Source organism: Bos indicus, chromosome 24, assembly GCF_029378745.1.
Source record: "Bos indicus isolate NIAB-ARS_2022 breed Sahiwal x Tharparkar chromosome 24, NIAB-ARS_B.indTharparkar_mat_pri_1.0, whole genome shotgun sequence".
NCBI lineage: Eukaryota > Metazoa > Chordata > Mammalia > Artiodactyla > Bovidae > Bos > Bos indicus.
The window spans coordinates 42702457-42719605 of NC_091783.1; the positions used below are offsets into that span (position 1 = coordinate 42702457).

The 17149-nt window shown below is 41.6% G+C and overlaps 1 protein-coding gene across 4 annotated transcripts in view; it reads right to left on the reverse strand.

Annotated features, from left to right (window-relative positions):
- PIEZO2 (piezo type mechanosensitive ion channel component 2) overlaps positions 1 to 17149 on the reverse strand; it is a 251246-nt gene that overhangs the window by 150046 nt on the left and 84051 nt on the right. For all 4 annotated transcript variants that reach the window (XM_019986928.2, XM_070778959.1, XM_070778957.1 and 1 more), the window contains exon 3: positions 15069 to 15194. In XM_019986928.2, coding sequence (XP_019842487.2) covers positions 15069 to 15194 — 126 coding nt within the window. The remainder of the gene's footprint in view (positions 1 to 15068; positions 15195 to 17149) is intronic.

The window sequence follows — 17149 nt, forward strand, 5'->3', positions numbered from 1 at the left end:
CATGGATCTGGATTTCAAACACAAAACTGATACCCACCCTCCCCCCCTCCCCAAGTCAAATCTTCCCCATGTGGTCCTTAGACTGTTGAAACAGTACCTCCACCCACCCAGTCAGTCTCTTTCTTCTTCCACCACACTGAATTAGACAGCACTGTCTTTCTCGAAGCATCTCTTCTAAAATTCCTCTGCAGTCTCCTTAGTTCAGGTTCTTGTCACTGGCCCTTCCTCTTCCATCGCCCCACCGGCCATCACTCACATACACACACCCACACAAAGGTGTGCACTGTGGCCAAGATGATCTTTCTAAAGCATCACTCAGGGACCTCCCTGGAGGGCCAGTGGTTAACCTGTCGCCTTCCAATGCAGGGGGTGCGAGTTCAATCCCTGGTTGAGAAGCTAAGATCCCACAGGCCTGATGACCAAAAACTAAACATAAAACAGAAACAATATTGCAACAAATTCAATAGAGACTTTAAAAATAGTCCACATCAAAAAAAGTCTTTAAAGAATCATTCATTCCTATTTCTGCCATTAAAAAAAAAAAAAAAAACCTCAGAGGCTCCTGCTTCGGCTAAATTCAGAACTCGTCTAAGTGATATCCAAGACCTAACAATGCCTGGGTCACTCTCCATGCCCAGCAGCTGCTGGGGTTCCTCAGGCCTTTGGGGGATGACTTTATTCATCAGATCATATGTTACTGCAGGAATGTGCTTGCATGCCTTCTCCTCACCTTAGAAGAGGAGCTCCCCAGAGCAGGGGGAGCTACAGCAGTCTTATCTGTGGTTCCCTGGGGCTGACACACGCCCAGAACACAGAAGCCCCATATGATCAACCAAGACTTACTGAATAAATGAATGAAACATCAATAAGCTAGGAAGCGCTTTCAAAACCATCCTCTCCGATCTGGTCTTCACAACAGCACTTGAGATAAGAAATCATGACCTTTAGGATCTGCAGTGGGACCAGAGTCTACTACTCTGATGCCACCACTCTTCACAGAAGCCCCGAAGCAAATAACAAGGGGAAGCTCCAGTTTGTTCCCACGATGGTCAGTGGTTTTAAAAAGCATTCTTTGCTGTTGCTGTTTAGTCGCTAAGTCATGTCCGACTCTTTTGTGACCCCACAGGCTGTAGCCTGCCAGGCTCCTCTGTCCATGGGATTGCCCAGGCAAGAATACTGGAGTGAGTTGCCATTTCCTCCTCCAGGGGAAAAAAAAGTCTTATTAAGGTATAATTTACATAACTTAAAACTCATTCATTTTTGTTTAACTCTTCAAGTTCTGACAAATGCATTCAGTCCTGTGACTACCACATCTGTCAAGATACAGAGAAGCTCCATCAGCCCCAAAGTCTCCCAGCCACTGGTGACTGCTGATCTATTTTCTGTCCTTGGAGTTTGACCTTTTCTTGAACATCATTCATGTCACATATGGGCTGGAGAATCTAAGACTGGCTTCTGTCCCTCAGCATCTTTCATTGGAGAGTCAGTTGTGTTACTGTGTGGATCAGCACTGTGTACTTTTCACAGCTGACTAATACTCCATCCAGGGTCTGCAGTTTGTTGATCCATTTACCAGCTGAAAGACATCTGGGTTTTTCCAAAGCTTGGGTCAATTACAAATAAAGGTACTGAGAGCATTTGCTTAGAGATTTTTGTGTGAATATAAATTTTCATTCCACTTCAGTAAATTTCCAAAAGTAGGAGTTCTGGGTTGAACAAGCAGTATGTGGCTGACCATCAGATATACCGGCAACTGGTTTTCAAAGTGGCTGCGTGACTCTGCATTCCTAGCAGCAATATGTTTGAATTCCAGGGGCTCTGCATCTTCATCAGAAGTTGGGGTCCTTCCTTCCTTCCTTTCTCCCATACTAAGAGATATGGAGCAGTAACTTCATATTTTTAATGTTCATTTTCCTAATGACTAATGATGTTAAGTGATTTTCATGCATTTATTTGTCATCTGAGTATCTTCTTTAGTGCAGTGCTTGCTCAAAATTTCTGCCCTCGTTAAAGTTGAAATGTATGTTTTCTTGGTATTGAGTTTTGAGAGTTCTTCATATATTCTGGATGGAAATCCTTTACCACATATGTGATTTGCAAATATTGTTCTTTCAATTTGTGGCTTCACTTTTTAACATCTTATTGGATTTTGAGAAGAAGTTCTTAATTTTGATGTAAGTTCAGTTTATCCATTTCCCCCCCTTTTGAATCATTATTTTGGTGTCATATTTAAGAAATCATTTCTTTTGTCCAAGCCAAGGCCTCAAAGATCCTATTTTTTTAAAAGAGTTTTATGGTTTTACATTTTAACTTCAATGATCCACTTTGAGTTAATTTTTACATATGGTACAAGGTAAAGGTTAAAGCCCTTATTTTTCATACGAATTTTAAAGTGGAATGGATTTAAATATGGGTTTAAATATGGAGCCCACATTTTTCCAGTAACAATTGTGCTTTATCCACAAAACTGCTTTTGCATCTCTGCTGAAAACTGACCATGTATGTGCAGATTTATTTCTGTACCCTCTTGCTCTCTCACTAATGTGTACATCTGCCTTCTCACCAGCAGCAAAGCGGCTCGACTACAGTGGTTTACAGTATTGTGAGCACCTCCTATTCACCTGTTGATGAGAGCAGGATCCCTTGCCTCGACAGAATGAGATGGTTGAATGCACAACACACAACACTAAGCAGATTGGACTGGCAGAGTTTCTTGGTCACAAACACTCCTGACCCTGGGAAGGAGGATGTCGCGTGCTCTGAGGAGCCACAGGGGTCACAGAGTGAGCAGGGCTGTGGGACACATGCTCATAACATCAGGAAGGTAGGGTACCCCCTGCTTATCACAGGAAGACGTGATAGACTGGTTGGAATAACTCTTCAATCTACAATGTTTCAGCTCATGAACAACTATCCAGAGTGTGCGCACAGGAAGCAAAGGAGTCCTGAAGCAGAGGCGCTGAGCAGGGGGCGGTGGCGGCTGCATTTTCCCATGTGTCCACTTTGCTTCTCCGTGACCTCCCTGCCTGAAACGCCACCATGCTGACCTTGATGTTTCACTTCTACTTTTCTGGGTTAATTTTCTTCGGAGCATTATTACAGCTGGAATATTATAAAGCTTACTTATTTTATACATCTCCCATGTTACAGAATACGAGCTCCATAACGGTTACAATTTCAATTGTTTTTGCGTTTACACTGCTGCATCCCCAGCAGCTGGAACAGTGCTTGGCACACACAGACAACAGATAACTATTTGTTGGATGGATGGATGGACTTGAGCTGTGCTTTTAAGACTCTTGACATCCTTGGAAGTGGGCTGGGGGGGGGGGGGCTACTCCTCTCTCTGTTGATTGAAATAAAGTGTCCAGAATGATTTCATGGAATTCATGTACGAGGTCTTACATGACTCGGTGCCTGCGGTAAGTTTTCAATGGAGAAGTCTTATCATGATCCAGTTCCATGATTCCAGACCAATCCCAACATCCTTACAATAATACCCCTTAGTTTTACTCTACTAGAAACAAAAAGCCTACTTTTCCCAGAAGCACATTCAGGGACTTCAGGCAGCCTATAATTTAAAATAAGTTTTAAGCAACATTGTAAATCAACTATACTTCAATTAGAAAAAATTCTAACAAATGAATAAGTTCTATAGCCATTAAAATGTAGACATATTCTAGGAAATAAATTTGGTCCCTTTGACTTTAAAATATAAATAAAAATACCAACTCTATGAGGATTGTATATTATCGAGTATAAAGTTTACTGGTATAGTTACTAAAACATCATAAATTTTAAAATTACATCATTAAGGAGACTGTTTACTGCTTTGACTCAAAGCCAAGAATAAATAATATTTCCAAGAGTAAAATAAACGTCAGTTACTGTTGACAAGAATGTCTATCTATAACTGAAGCACAGAAAGAAAGCATTGAATGTATTTTGTTGACCAAAAAAAGATACCTTGATTATTCACCCTTAAGGGTAAAATGTCTGTTGTTTCATTTCACTAGCCTATTGATTCAAAGTTTAAAGTATAAACTAGTGTCTTGGCTGTTTTAAATGCAACATGTGTTTTCGTTTGTTTTGCTTTCAAAGTCTTCATGGTGAGATGGTGTGCTCACCTGCATCCAAGTCCATGGAAAGGGTAAATGATCTTATAGAGATGTCATCAGAGACTTCACAGCCTGTCTGGATTCTAAGCTTTCAATTATCCAAAGGCCAGCTCTTAAATAATAACTTATGTTTTGGATGACTTAATTGTTTGGATAGAGGGAAGTGTCACATGCCCAAGTTCATTACCAACATGTTGGAAGATCACACGGAGATAACCCAGGGCAGGTATGGCTAAGGTGCTATGTATGTGACACATCCACCCAGATCTAAAGAATGAAGTCTTCAAATTGATTCTGAAAACTCTCTCAGTTTGTCAACTTCTCGTTAACACCTGCACTTACCAATCCTCTCCCCCATTCCCCATGAGATGTCCAACCAGCTCATCTAGTTGGACAAAACAAAAAAACAAAAAACTATTTAACTTTATGACTGATTTTGCTTAATTAGGTTTTTATAGATCAAGAGTGTATCTGTTTTTGTTTCTTTTCATTGTGAAAATTGAGGTGGTTTTTGGAGAAGACTCTGAAGTCTGAAAAACCAAAATACAAGTAGAAAATGTAAGTTTTGGAGGACTTCAAAAGCCAGATGCTAACAGCCTGAACTGCCATATATTGACATGTTCAACCACCTTCATTTCAGAGTAAGACATAAACTAAGTGTATGTCTCAATACCAAGCCACAAATTGATAAAGAACTTCTGCTAAAGGAAGTTAAAATACATTTTGGAAGCCAGATCACACTTAATTTTTAAGTGTTTTTATCCTTCCTTCTTCCACAAATTGTGACAATGTCAAGAAGGACTGCCATCTATTTTGAGAAAACAGAAGATAAATGCAGAAAAAAGTTAAATGTCTTCCTTACTGTTCTCTAGTATAATCAGTTAATGAGAAAAACCACCTTTAACGTTTTCTGGATGTGATGCACCAAGGCAAGACCTTGCATTAAATTTGATATGTATTCGTTGAAATTCTTCAATAGACTCTCAGCAGAGACACAGAAATGTGGCTTTTACTTCACAGAGTCAGTTACTGTCTTAAGGGCTGTTAGGAATCTCACAGTCAACAGATTTTCCAGGGATTTGTTGTTGAGTCACTAAGTCATGTCCGACTCTGTAACCCCATGGACTGCAGCACGCCAGGCTTCCCTGTCCTTCACTATCTCCCAGAGCTTGCTCAGATTCCTGTGTGTTGAGTCAGTGATGCCATCCAACCATCTCATCCTCTGCCACTCCCTTCTCCTTTTTAAAACTTGATAGGAGGAACGTTCTTGAGTATGTATGTATCCCCAGAGCCAATTCTAATCTTCAGAGTTCATGAGATGATAGAGGTGGATGCATTTCATGATAGAAGGGCACTTTCATGGTTGTCACGACAAATAGCTACACCTTTGGGTATCTACTTCCACATCACTTCCTCCAGGAAGTCTCCCATCCCAGGCCAGACTAGGTACCTATTAAGTATATTTCCACTGATCTTTCTACATCCTCAATATCAGCACTATATCCCACTCTGCTGGTGGTGGTCATTCATATATTAGCCCCCACCTCACACCAGTGAACTGTAAGGTCTGTGAAGGCAGGACAGTGATGTCCATAGGCTACCATGAATGTACACAGTAGGCATTTAATAAAAAATTATCACATAAATTAATATATGACAAGACTGTGGGATTATAAATAACCTGAATTATTTAAAGTTAATTTTCTTTGTAGTAGTTGTAGAGTCTTACTTTATGGAGAAACATTTTCAAAGTTAACAATGCAAGATATCATAATATCATTGTTACAATTTAAATATGACATTCATTCGGATTTCTCAATTAAGAAAATAAATACAGCTCAGACAGTAAAGAATCCACTTGCCAATGCAGGAGATGCATGTTTGATCCCTGGGTTGGGAAGATAAACTGGAAAAGGAAGTAGCAACCCACTTCATTATTCTTGCCTGGAAAATCCCATGGACAGAGGAGCCTGGAGGGCTATAGTCCATCGGGTCAAAAAGAAGTGGACATGACTTAGAAACAAAACAACAACAATAATATTTTTTGAGGAGTAAATAAAAAATAAACATGAGGGGAACACGTATACACCCGTGGTGGATTCATGTTGATGTGTGGCAGAAGCAATACAATATTGTAAAGTAATTAGCCTCCAATTAAAATAAATAAATTTAAATTAAAAAAAAGGAAAATATCCTCCAAATTCTGCAAAACTAAAAAGGAGGAAACATGTGCACTCACTTCTGATCATGGTGGTTTACATGTCATAAGTCCTTTGATTTGATTATCATCCATTGGCTAGTGGGGAAGAGGAAGAAATCACCACATATGAACACTGGGAAACCAGCTGTCCACCCATCTTCCACTGCACTGCTTCTTAAATGCTTTTGGGATCTTCGAGAATGATCACCCATTTAAAAATAAGAGATGATAAACTAAATAACAATGCAAGGTAATGAAAGAAAAGCATTTGAAACCATAATTATCAACATGCAATATTTATAACATCCATCTACAATATAACATTTAATAGTAATATCAGCTCCAATACTGTGGCCACCTGATGTGACAAGCCAACTCATTGGAAAAGACCCTGATGCTGGGAAAGATTGAGGGCAGGAACAGAAGGGGATGACAGAGGATGAGATGGCTGGAGGGCATCAGTGACTCAATGGACATGAGTTTGAGCAAGCCTGGGGAGACAGCAAAGGGAAACTTGGCGTGCTTCAGTCCATGGAGTCACAAAGAGATGGACATAACTTAGCGACTGAACGACAATGAACAATAATAGTAATATCTTTAGTATTTTATTCACTATATACTCATGTCCTACAATGGGGATCTTAGGAAATGTTTAAATGTCTCTAAACATGAACATAAGAGATAAAGTATACTAGCCACTTCTTCGCCAGTCTTCTATGTCCCTGAAATATATTTTCAATGCATGAAATCAAGAGGAATTTTCTGAATCCAAAATTGTTTATAGGAAAAATGTTTTTTATTTATGAGTCCACATGCCTAGGTCCTACAATACACACCTATTCAATGAGTCTAAAGAATAACTAAACTATTTTACAATTACCACTTCCTAGAATGGCATGACTGTTCTTGGCCCAGCTGTACTCCCTGATGCCCTTGAACTACCCTTCCATCACACCAGGCGTTTGGAAACACACAGTTACAGCTTTATGTTGCCCATCTATAATTTTGAGGTTGAGTTTACTCCCACACCACACAGACTAGCCTTAGAGCTTTTATGGTAAATAATTTACACTAGAAATGCTGCATCATGAAATTGAGGGTAGGGGAATTGTTATTTAAGCAAACACAATCGATCCCAAGTCATCTTGAATTTCCCGGATCTTGCAGCCAGCTCGGAGGGTGTGGGTGGGAGCAGAGGGGCCTGAGGAGACTGGCCCGGGTGTCATTCACTGCGGACCTCTCTCCCCAAACACCCAGGTATCAATCAGGCCTACCCACCCACCCACCCCGCATCCTCTCCCCTCCTCGCTGCTTCTAAGGCCAGCTCTGTCTTTCATGTTTACACTCCCAATGTCCCCAAATCCAAATGGAAATCTGAGTTTTTTTTTTACACCAGGTGACTTTTTTTGATGGATGTTTTTAGAGAGCAATAAAAGGCTTCAAGTGGACATGTCTTTCTCCTACTTCCTCATGAACCGAAAAGAAGGGAGGTGGTAACCACTACAGAGTAAGATGTACAGTGTGCATCCAGGGCAGGGAGTTGGGCTGGGCAGGGAGAGGGCGTCCCTGCCCTGGAGCTGCACTCACAGGCCCAGAAGGTGAGGACCCACCCGTGGAAAAGTGGTCCCCAAACAACGAAGTCATCCGATTTCATCTCTGTCACCTTTCCGCCAAGCTTCACCCACGTGACTGTGTATAATTTGTGTACAATTTGGTTCTGGGTTATTTCTGCCCCTCTAATAATGACAGAAACTTTAACAACAGCAGTAGTAATAGTTCATAGTCACCGACCACTTGCTATGGGGCAGGTGCTGTACTCCGTGCATGGCCCGTGTTTGTGGACCTCACGGCCACCCGGCGAGATGGTGATCACATCACCTTCACTTTACAGTCCAGGAAACTCAGGCACAGACAAGAACAACTTCCCCACAGTCCCCTGAGGTCCTACGTTCACTCATATAGTAGATAGTATACAAATTCTCATGAAAAATGTTTCTCCTGTAAAATGAGATATTGTCCTGGAAGAAATGCTGATCAATGATAAAAGAAGACAGAGTTCAACAGCCTTCACTGCAAGTGAACCAGGACACCAAGCAGCCCTGGCCTGCGAGATTTTCACCCTGATGGGGTCTCTCTTCCCCACTGCGTTCCCCACCCCTATTCACCACCCCCGCCTGGGGCTGGCTCTGGCCAGTAAAAACTAATTGTGTCCATCATTCTAGGAGCATGGACTCATCTGTATCAGGTCACCAGAGATCTCTTTCAGCATGCTCTCCACCAAGGTCTACTGATCACAGGTCAGGCCCAGACTGAGGGGCCTTTGCCCTGCTGCTGGACGTCAGACTCCTCTCAGTGGGCACATTCATCCATGTGCAGTGAGTTGAAAAAGCAATCTGCCTCCATTACCAGGGGCTGTGGGAAATACCACTTAAGGCTAATTCCTCTTATAATATATGCGAGCGGAAGGTGCGCATACAATCTAGAAGCTTTTAAACTACTTCCCTTAAGAGAAAATCAGAGAGTGGTCCTCACCCTGGCGCAGAGGGCCAGGAGAGAGCTGACAACCTGGTCCAGGTTTTTGCTTTCATTGTTGTATTTTGGGCAGATTCTGCTTTCAGACGCTGGCAGAGGAGAGGAGTGTGACAGGGCCAAGAGGAGGATGACACTACCAGACGCCACCCTTCAGAGACCCCTGGTCAGGGAGCACAAGGATGCAGGCAGCATACATACATAAACGGCTCTCAGAGGACGGAGGCCAGTGTCCTTTTGAGTATTTTCTCTCTTGTTTCATAAGCATCAGCTCTTGCCTCCATAGTACTGTGTCCAGTGAAGACATAAAGAGGAACATAAAGAAATGGACTTAATTTTAGGAGGATGGACCCGCCAGGTGACTCAGTAAACCTCAGGCTTCGTCTCTGACCAGCATGACTTATGAAGCACCAACTGGGGATGGAGGTTCCAGAGACAAGCCAGCGTGGGCTCCAGGAAGCAGGGCACCGAGGGGATGCTCCACACTCCGTGCTCACCCCATGTCATCAGGATGGGATGCCCAACTTCCAGTCCCATGACTGGCCCTGGGTGTTCCCGTTACCTGCCAAGGTTTCAGATGCTGGGTCACAGCATCAGGACCCTTGTGCTCTGAGGATCGAAGGGCAGCAGGACAAAGTACCTCTGAGGCCTAGAATAACCTCTTGGTCAGTGGCTTCCAAGCTCATGGGATGAGAAAAGTTGGAATCCTAGGTGCCCCTCCCTCCACAGGAGAAGAAAGTAGCTGATCCGAGGGGTCTGACCCTCAGGGTAAAACAGATTTAACAATGAACTCAGCAACTGAATGAAGCAAAGAAAATATGCAATTCATTATAAGGACAAATCTCCAAAGAAGAGAAAGCCGTGGACTGAACACCAGAAGCTCTTACTTAAACTCTTGGAAATTGCACTAATCCAGAGTCTTAGGAAGTGCAATGGGCTTCCCCAGTGGCTCAGATGGTAAAGAATCCGCCTGCCAATGTGGGAGAGCCGGGTTCAATCCATGGGTTGGCAAGATCCCCTGGAGAAGGGAATGGCAGCCCACTCCAGTATTCTTGCCTGGAGAATCCCATGGACAGAAGGGCCTGATGGGCTACAGTCCATGGGGTCGCAAAGAGTTGGACATGACTGAGTGACTAAGCTTGCATGCATGCAGAAAGTGCAGTGGAGAAATTAATCCCAAGCTGGTGAAAAACAAGGGGCTCCACAAGAAGGAACAGAGAAATCAGAAAAGATCCTGGCTCACACGGCAGTGGCTCCGCCCATTCACTCACCCTCTCAGCTGGGCTCTCCATCTCCATCCTCAAAGCCGCCCTCCTCCCCATCTCCTCCATCCCTCCTTGTCCCACCTCAGCCGCACGTGCAGACCGGGCGCTACAAGTCCCCGGAGAAGCGAGATCACGGGTGGCTCTGCTCTGCAGAGGCAAGACTTGGCCATCAGACTGGCCTCTGTGCAAGAACAAGCTGGGTCCCCATCTCCAGATGGATCCAGCCTGGAAGAGGGCAGCCACTCACCTCCTGAAACCCAGCCTGCATGGTCAGGTCAGCTCTAAATTGAATGGGACCGTGTGCGTGGAGTGCCCTATGCAAAGGATACCGGAGCCCATTTGTAACAAGGATAAAGGAGGCATTAATTAGAAGAGGGATACAGTGACAGGAGGGGCTCTATACAGAGTAGCCGTCATCACCGCAAAGCTTCCCTTCACAGTCCGGACAGCAAACATTTCTTTCAAGCAACAGCCTGCTTCAGCACAGCCCCTGCATCATCCAGATGGGACCTGCATCTCCCCCCAACCCTGGCTTCCCCACCCCTGCAGGTCCCTCACTGAGGCAGACAGACTGCTTCTACAGGCTCTGGCAGGACATGACTGAAACAGTCCAGTTTTGATGGAATGAAAATATTTTAGTAAGCTGCACAACACGTGTCTGAGGAGAATTTACAGAGGTGCCGCCCGCACCCCTGCCCCACGATTTCCTCACTTACCTGGAAGTGAAGGGGGAGGGGCGGGGCAGCAGGTCCCCCTTCTGCACAATGGCATCTTTAACAAATCCGCCAGCCGCCAAGCACTAACTGGGCTGGTCTGAAACAACCTTTACTGCTGCCAGTGGCTGTTCACAGGGCTCTTGGGGGAGAGAACTTCCAATGGCTGGATATTTATAAAGGCTACCGTTGTCACCAGACTCACAGCTCAGATTCCTGGGGGATCCTGGGAGCTTTTGCCGTAACGAGGTTGAGGGCATATGAGTGTTAGACAGGGAGAGGAGTCGTTAGGAACACCAAATTAAACACGTATAAATGAGCACTCAGTGGTTTGGAGTCTGAAGACCACTTGAGTGAGATGGGGAAGCCGGACATGTCTGGGTTCCTTCATTTTAATTTGACAAAGTCTGGCACACAGAGGAGGCATTCAGACAGCACAGGCACTCTGTGCCTTTTCATTTGAAGTTTTGCTACTTTACATCTACAGATGCCAAAAGAAGGCAGAACGTCAAATGTGGGATATCAAAACAGCGGAGTTTGTGTTTACAGCTCGGATGGTGTAATCGAAACTGCAAATGCTAGAGAAACAATAACACGAATAAGGTGAAGTCAGCCCCAAATGAAAAGTCAGTGTTTCCATTACCACGGGGACTGGGTTTTTCAAGAGTTTATATAACTTGATCATTAAAAAATGCTCCAGGCTGAAAACCTGGTCTGTGTCAACCTTGGACTAAACTAGTTTGCAAAGCTCTGAAGTTTGTTTGCTCTCCTCTTTTATCCCTTTTCAAGAATGTATGATTTTTAAACACTGCACATGAAGCTGAACAAAAAACCTCTGTAGACCTGCTGCACCGATGCTTTGCAGCATCGCTGGTTTTTAGGAGACACTGGTGATTTCTCTTTGTAGATTCACTCTCAAGGTGCTCATGGGGCTCACATCCCACCTCTAACTCATTCTTTTGTATCTCCCGTCTCTGTGGTGACTTCCTCAAATATGCTGGAACTTCACATTGGAACATCCACTTTTGTGGAAATAAGCTTCAAAGTAGAATTTAACTTGTTAGGAATAAAGTTTACTGTTAGATTTCTATTATATTGACCTGGGTGGAAGAGAATAGAGCTTTTATATGGGACGTCAAAAAGGAAAGAAGGACAGTGTGATAGATTTGGACATGTCCAAGACACATCTCCGGGAAGAGTAACAGCAGAAAGCACTGCGCGTGAATAGAATGATCCCTAGGAATATACGATGTCTGGAAGTCCATGTATTCAGCTGTGAGGTTAGGAAAGGCAGGTCGACTCTCCAAGACTGTGCTGCAGGGAATGGCCAGTAAGACATATGTCAAGAGGCCAGATCTGACTGGTCTCTACTTTCACCACTGAGCAAGGCAGCCCAGGACACCAACATAGGTTCCATCCAAAGGGTCTAAGTAATGTGGACTCTGGCCTGGAAAGACGGAGAAAACACATGTACAAGCTTCTGTGTGTGTACATATGTGAGGTATGCATGATGTGTGGTGTGTGTGTGGTATATGTGTGGTGTATGTGTGTGATGTGTGTGTGATCTGTGTGTGGCATGTGATGTGTGTATGTGGTATGTGGGTGTGACATGTGTGTGATGTGTATGTGTGTGTTGTGTGTGTGGTATGCATGTGAGATGTGTGATGTGTGTGTATGTGGTACATGTGTGTGTAGGGTGTGTAATGTGTGTGTATGATCTATGTGTATGTTGTGTGTGCATGAGGTGTGCTGTGTGTGTGATCTGTGTATGCGCGGTGTGTGTGTGTGATGTCTGATCTCTATGTGTGTGATCTGTGTGTGTGTGTGCGTGATGTATGATGTGTGTGTGTGCTTTAAGCCTGTATGTCTTTCTGTCTCTATCTATACCTTATGGGAGAGGCTCCTCCACATACAGTAAATTCATTTGTAAATCTGAAAAATGGAATACAGTCTTAGCATTTCACATTTCATTTTTGTTTTGACCTTTGTAGAACTGTTGCAAATACTATTTTGAATAAAAATAGAAAGACCTAGACTTTGGATCAGAGGAAATTATGTGTTCACATCCTAATCTAGACACCCTCCAGCACAGTTCTGTCTACACCATCGCTCAGCACCAAACAGTATTTGCAGACACAGGCAAGCTATATATTTGTAAACTCAAGTTTGAAAAATCTGATCAGTTGTAATATATCTTGTGATTAAATACTTTCAGTGACAAAGATAACTTATTACTTATGAAATATCATTTTTTAAAACAAAGAGATATTTTATTTTCTACATTGCTACAGTATGAGATATTACTCAAGAGAAAGAAAATAAAATTTTGATGTCAAAACATTATATATACAGAATATATAGCATTATATAATTGGATTATGGAATCTCATCTGCATGCAATGTATCAAATAATTTTTCCATGTTCTTCCTCTCACACCTACCTTTTTTGCTTCAAATTCAGCTTTTATTGTCGGGAAGGTAGCAAGTTGTTCAGAAAATACTTAGTTAAAAAATCCCTCCTTCTGGCTCTGGGAATGCCTGATTAAGACCTACCCAAAGGATTTTTGATTCAGGAACAGTAAAAAATAATACTGCTAACACTTCTACTAAGTTCAAAAAGACCTGAATCTGGCCACGTGTAATAAATGCTTCCTATCATATTAATAACATAACTAAAGTACCATTATTTAAACATTGTATTTTATCAAGTTTTTAATAATGATGTGACTTTCATCAGACATTAAAACCACATTGTAACAATGGAATATTATTCAGCCACGAAAAGGAATGAAGTCCTAACATAGGCTACAATGTAGATGAACCTTGAAAACATTACTCTGAGTAAGAGAAGTCAGACACAGACCTCATGCAATTCTGTTTGGATGAAATGCCCAGAGCAGGTAAATCCACCAGAGTCAGAAGGTAAATTAGGGGTTGCCTAGGAATGCGTGGAGAGGGAAAGAAGGATGTATAGTATTCATGGGTGCAGGGTTTCTTCTTGGGGTGATGAGAGGTTTCTGGAATTAGAGAGTAGTAATGGGTACACAACCTAAGAACCACTGAGTTGCATTCCTTAAATGGGTGAATTTTATGGTATACGAGTTCTATCTAAGTCTTTTTTAAAACATATCTTAATTCATAGATCTTAAACCAAAAATCACTTTGATAGGCATTATTATCCAAGGACCTGGGCACTTAATAAAATGGCCAAAATGAACACTAACTTAGCTCTGTGAAGTTTAGCTCTCTGAAAGTTATGCAGTGAGGGATACTGAATAATCTATAACTCTGGATTTTATTAAAGAATCTCTCACTACATTTATGCTAACATTCTTTGATCCATGAAGAATTTTAATCTCTTTTTATTTTACTGGGAAGGGTTGGTTTACTTCTTTTACTTGTGGTTGCACTTATGAAAGATCAGGAAATTTCAGACCCACAAACGAGTTCCTCAGTGAAAAACTGACAACGTAAAACTATTAATTTAGTCTTTTCCAAATATCTCAGGATTTCTTCAGGTTTAACTTAAAACATATGGATTATATTCCATCTCTTTGAAATCCTTCTGGTTTTTTTTTTTTTCAAATGACAAACACACATCCTACAAAAACAGGAGTAGAATTTATCTGATAGTAGATTAATTTTAGAAAGATGATACTACCTAGATAAAGCATATATGTGTTGACTTTTTCAGATCAAAACCTTAAAATATAAGGTTTTGTGCGTAAGATACATCATTTTATTATGAATAGCAAAAAGTAATCCCAGTTTGAAAAAGAAACTGTCGTTTACTTTTTCCCCATAAAGATGAGTGAAATCTTACATTATGCTTTAGAAATGGATTGAGGTTACTGTTGTATAATGTTATTCAACTTTTATACTCTTATTTACCCTGGTACATACTGTACCTGTCTTATCTCACTAGCTGTAATGAAAGTTCTAGGGTCTGTGTGTAAATCTCGATTTTTTTTTTAGACTACACCCAGCCATAGTGTGTTACATACAGATTGGAGTCTAGTAGCTAATATGTGTTGAAGATGCATTAATTAAGGCGTTCACATTACCCCATTGTCAAGGCACACGAATTTCTTTGTATATATTTATAATGCATGAGGTCAACAAATGGCCAAAAACTGCCACAGTTTTTTTTTTTAATGTGTTGCCTAGATTTTCTATGAATGTCACAACACATAGCTTTGTTAGGCACGTTCACAGCATGATAAAAAGGCCCCATCATACTCACAGTTGTAACCAGGTGCGATGCGGTGCTGTGCCTCCAGACTCGCCAACGTGATGTGGAAAATGATGTGCAGCAACAGGAAGGAGAGACTGGTGAAGCACAGAGACTTTAACAACCGTCCCGTGTGTCCTGGGGAGGAGAGCAGGAAGACGTGAGTGAAGCTAGAATGACCACACTCATTCTGACCTTCCCACAAGTTCACAAAGGAGATGTGTCTACATCATCTGTTCTATGGGCTTCCCTGGTGGCTCAGACGGTAAAGAATCCACCTGAAATGTGGGAGACCTGGGTTCGAGCCCTAGGTTGGGAAGATCCCCCGAGAAGGGCATGGCAACCCACTCCAGTGTTCTTTCCTGGAGAATCCCCATGGACAGAGGAGCCTGACGGGCTGCAAGCCATGGGGTAGCAGAGTCAGACACAACTCAGTGACTAAGCACAGCACAGCAATCTGTTCCATAGAATGACTCAAACGTATATGAAATGTAACAATGACTCTCTTAATTATTAGTTTAAAGCTAAAAGCAACTTATTACCTTTATAAAATTATATGATTAACACTGATTGAAAATGCGTTTATCACAGGATGCTTGCTTGCATGTTTGTGTGCCCAGTCGTGTCTGACTCTTTGTGACCCCACAGACCGAAGCCTGCTAGGCTTCTCTGTTCATGGGATTATCCTGGCAAGAATATTGAAGTGGGTTGCTGTTTTCTACTCCAGGGGATCTTCCCGACCCAGGGATTTGAACCTCATCTCCTGCAGCTCTGGCATTGGCAAGGGGATTCTTTATCACTGCGCCCCTGGGAAGCCCTTATCATAGGATATGTTACCACAAAATGGAACCACTAAAAAGCCTCTGGTCCAGAAAGCTTCATAAGGGAGTCTGCCAACTTTGAAGGAACAGATAATCCCTATCTTATAAAAGTAGTTCCAGAGAGTAGAAAAAGAAGGAAATTTGCCTAAAAGATTTTACAATTTAGAGTAAGTTTAATTTCAAAATTAGATAAGGCTAGAGAAGGGAAGGAAATTATAAGGCCATTTTACTTATGAATATAGACACAAATTATTTGAAAACAATATTTGCTCACCAGCTGAAATAGCAAAGTAAAATACAACACTAAGTGAACTAAGTCAGACAAAGACAAATATCATATGACATTACTTATATGTGGAACCTAAAATTTTAAAAATGATACAAATGAACTTATTTACAAAACAGAAACAGACTCACAGACTTAGAGAATGAATTTACGGTTACCAGGGAGAAGCAGGGTAGGGGGGCAAGATAGTTAGGAGTTTGGGATCAACATGTACAGAGATAACCAAAAAGGACCTACTGTAAAAAAAATTTTTTAAGTAAAGTTCAAGGCAAATATATAGACAGTAGAAAGGAATCTGAAGTTAAAAAAATACATCAAAATAAGCTTTGTTGCAGAAAAACAAATGTGGCTTAATAGTAACAAAATCTGTAATGTTAAGTCATACCCTGGTATGCTGATTTGATGATTTTATTAATGGATACATAGAATAATTTCATTAAGTTCAAAATCTGTTTATGACAATATAATACTCTGAAGACTGGGAATAGAAGGAAATGGCCTTAAGATAATAAAGAATTTATACCATAACTAAAGCAAATATCTTGTTTCTGGTGGAATTGTGGACGTAGTTGTATTAATATCAGAGAATCACCAAGGACGCCTGAGGCCCTCATCATTTCTATCACTAGGTATACTGGCCAGTGTCGTAAGATAAGAAAAAGAAAGAAGAGTTGTAATAACCAGAATTATTTGCCAGTAATGTGATCAAACGGAATCATTTGCAGATGACCTTATCATCAATATAGGATGTCAAACTTAATCCACAGACCAATTATTAGAAAAAATACACAACAATGATTCAGATGCAACATCATCTTGCAAAAGTAAGTATAGCTCCTCTGTGTTGGCAACAATCAAATAGAAAGCAAGATACAGCGTAAATTAGCAAACAAAACTATATTGTAATGGCTTTGTCAAGGTGTCAGTATAATCTAACACTGATCAAATGTCGCTGTGAGTTTACAGATACTGCTAAAGTCTGTAAT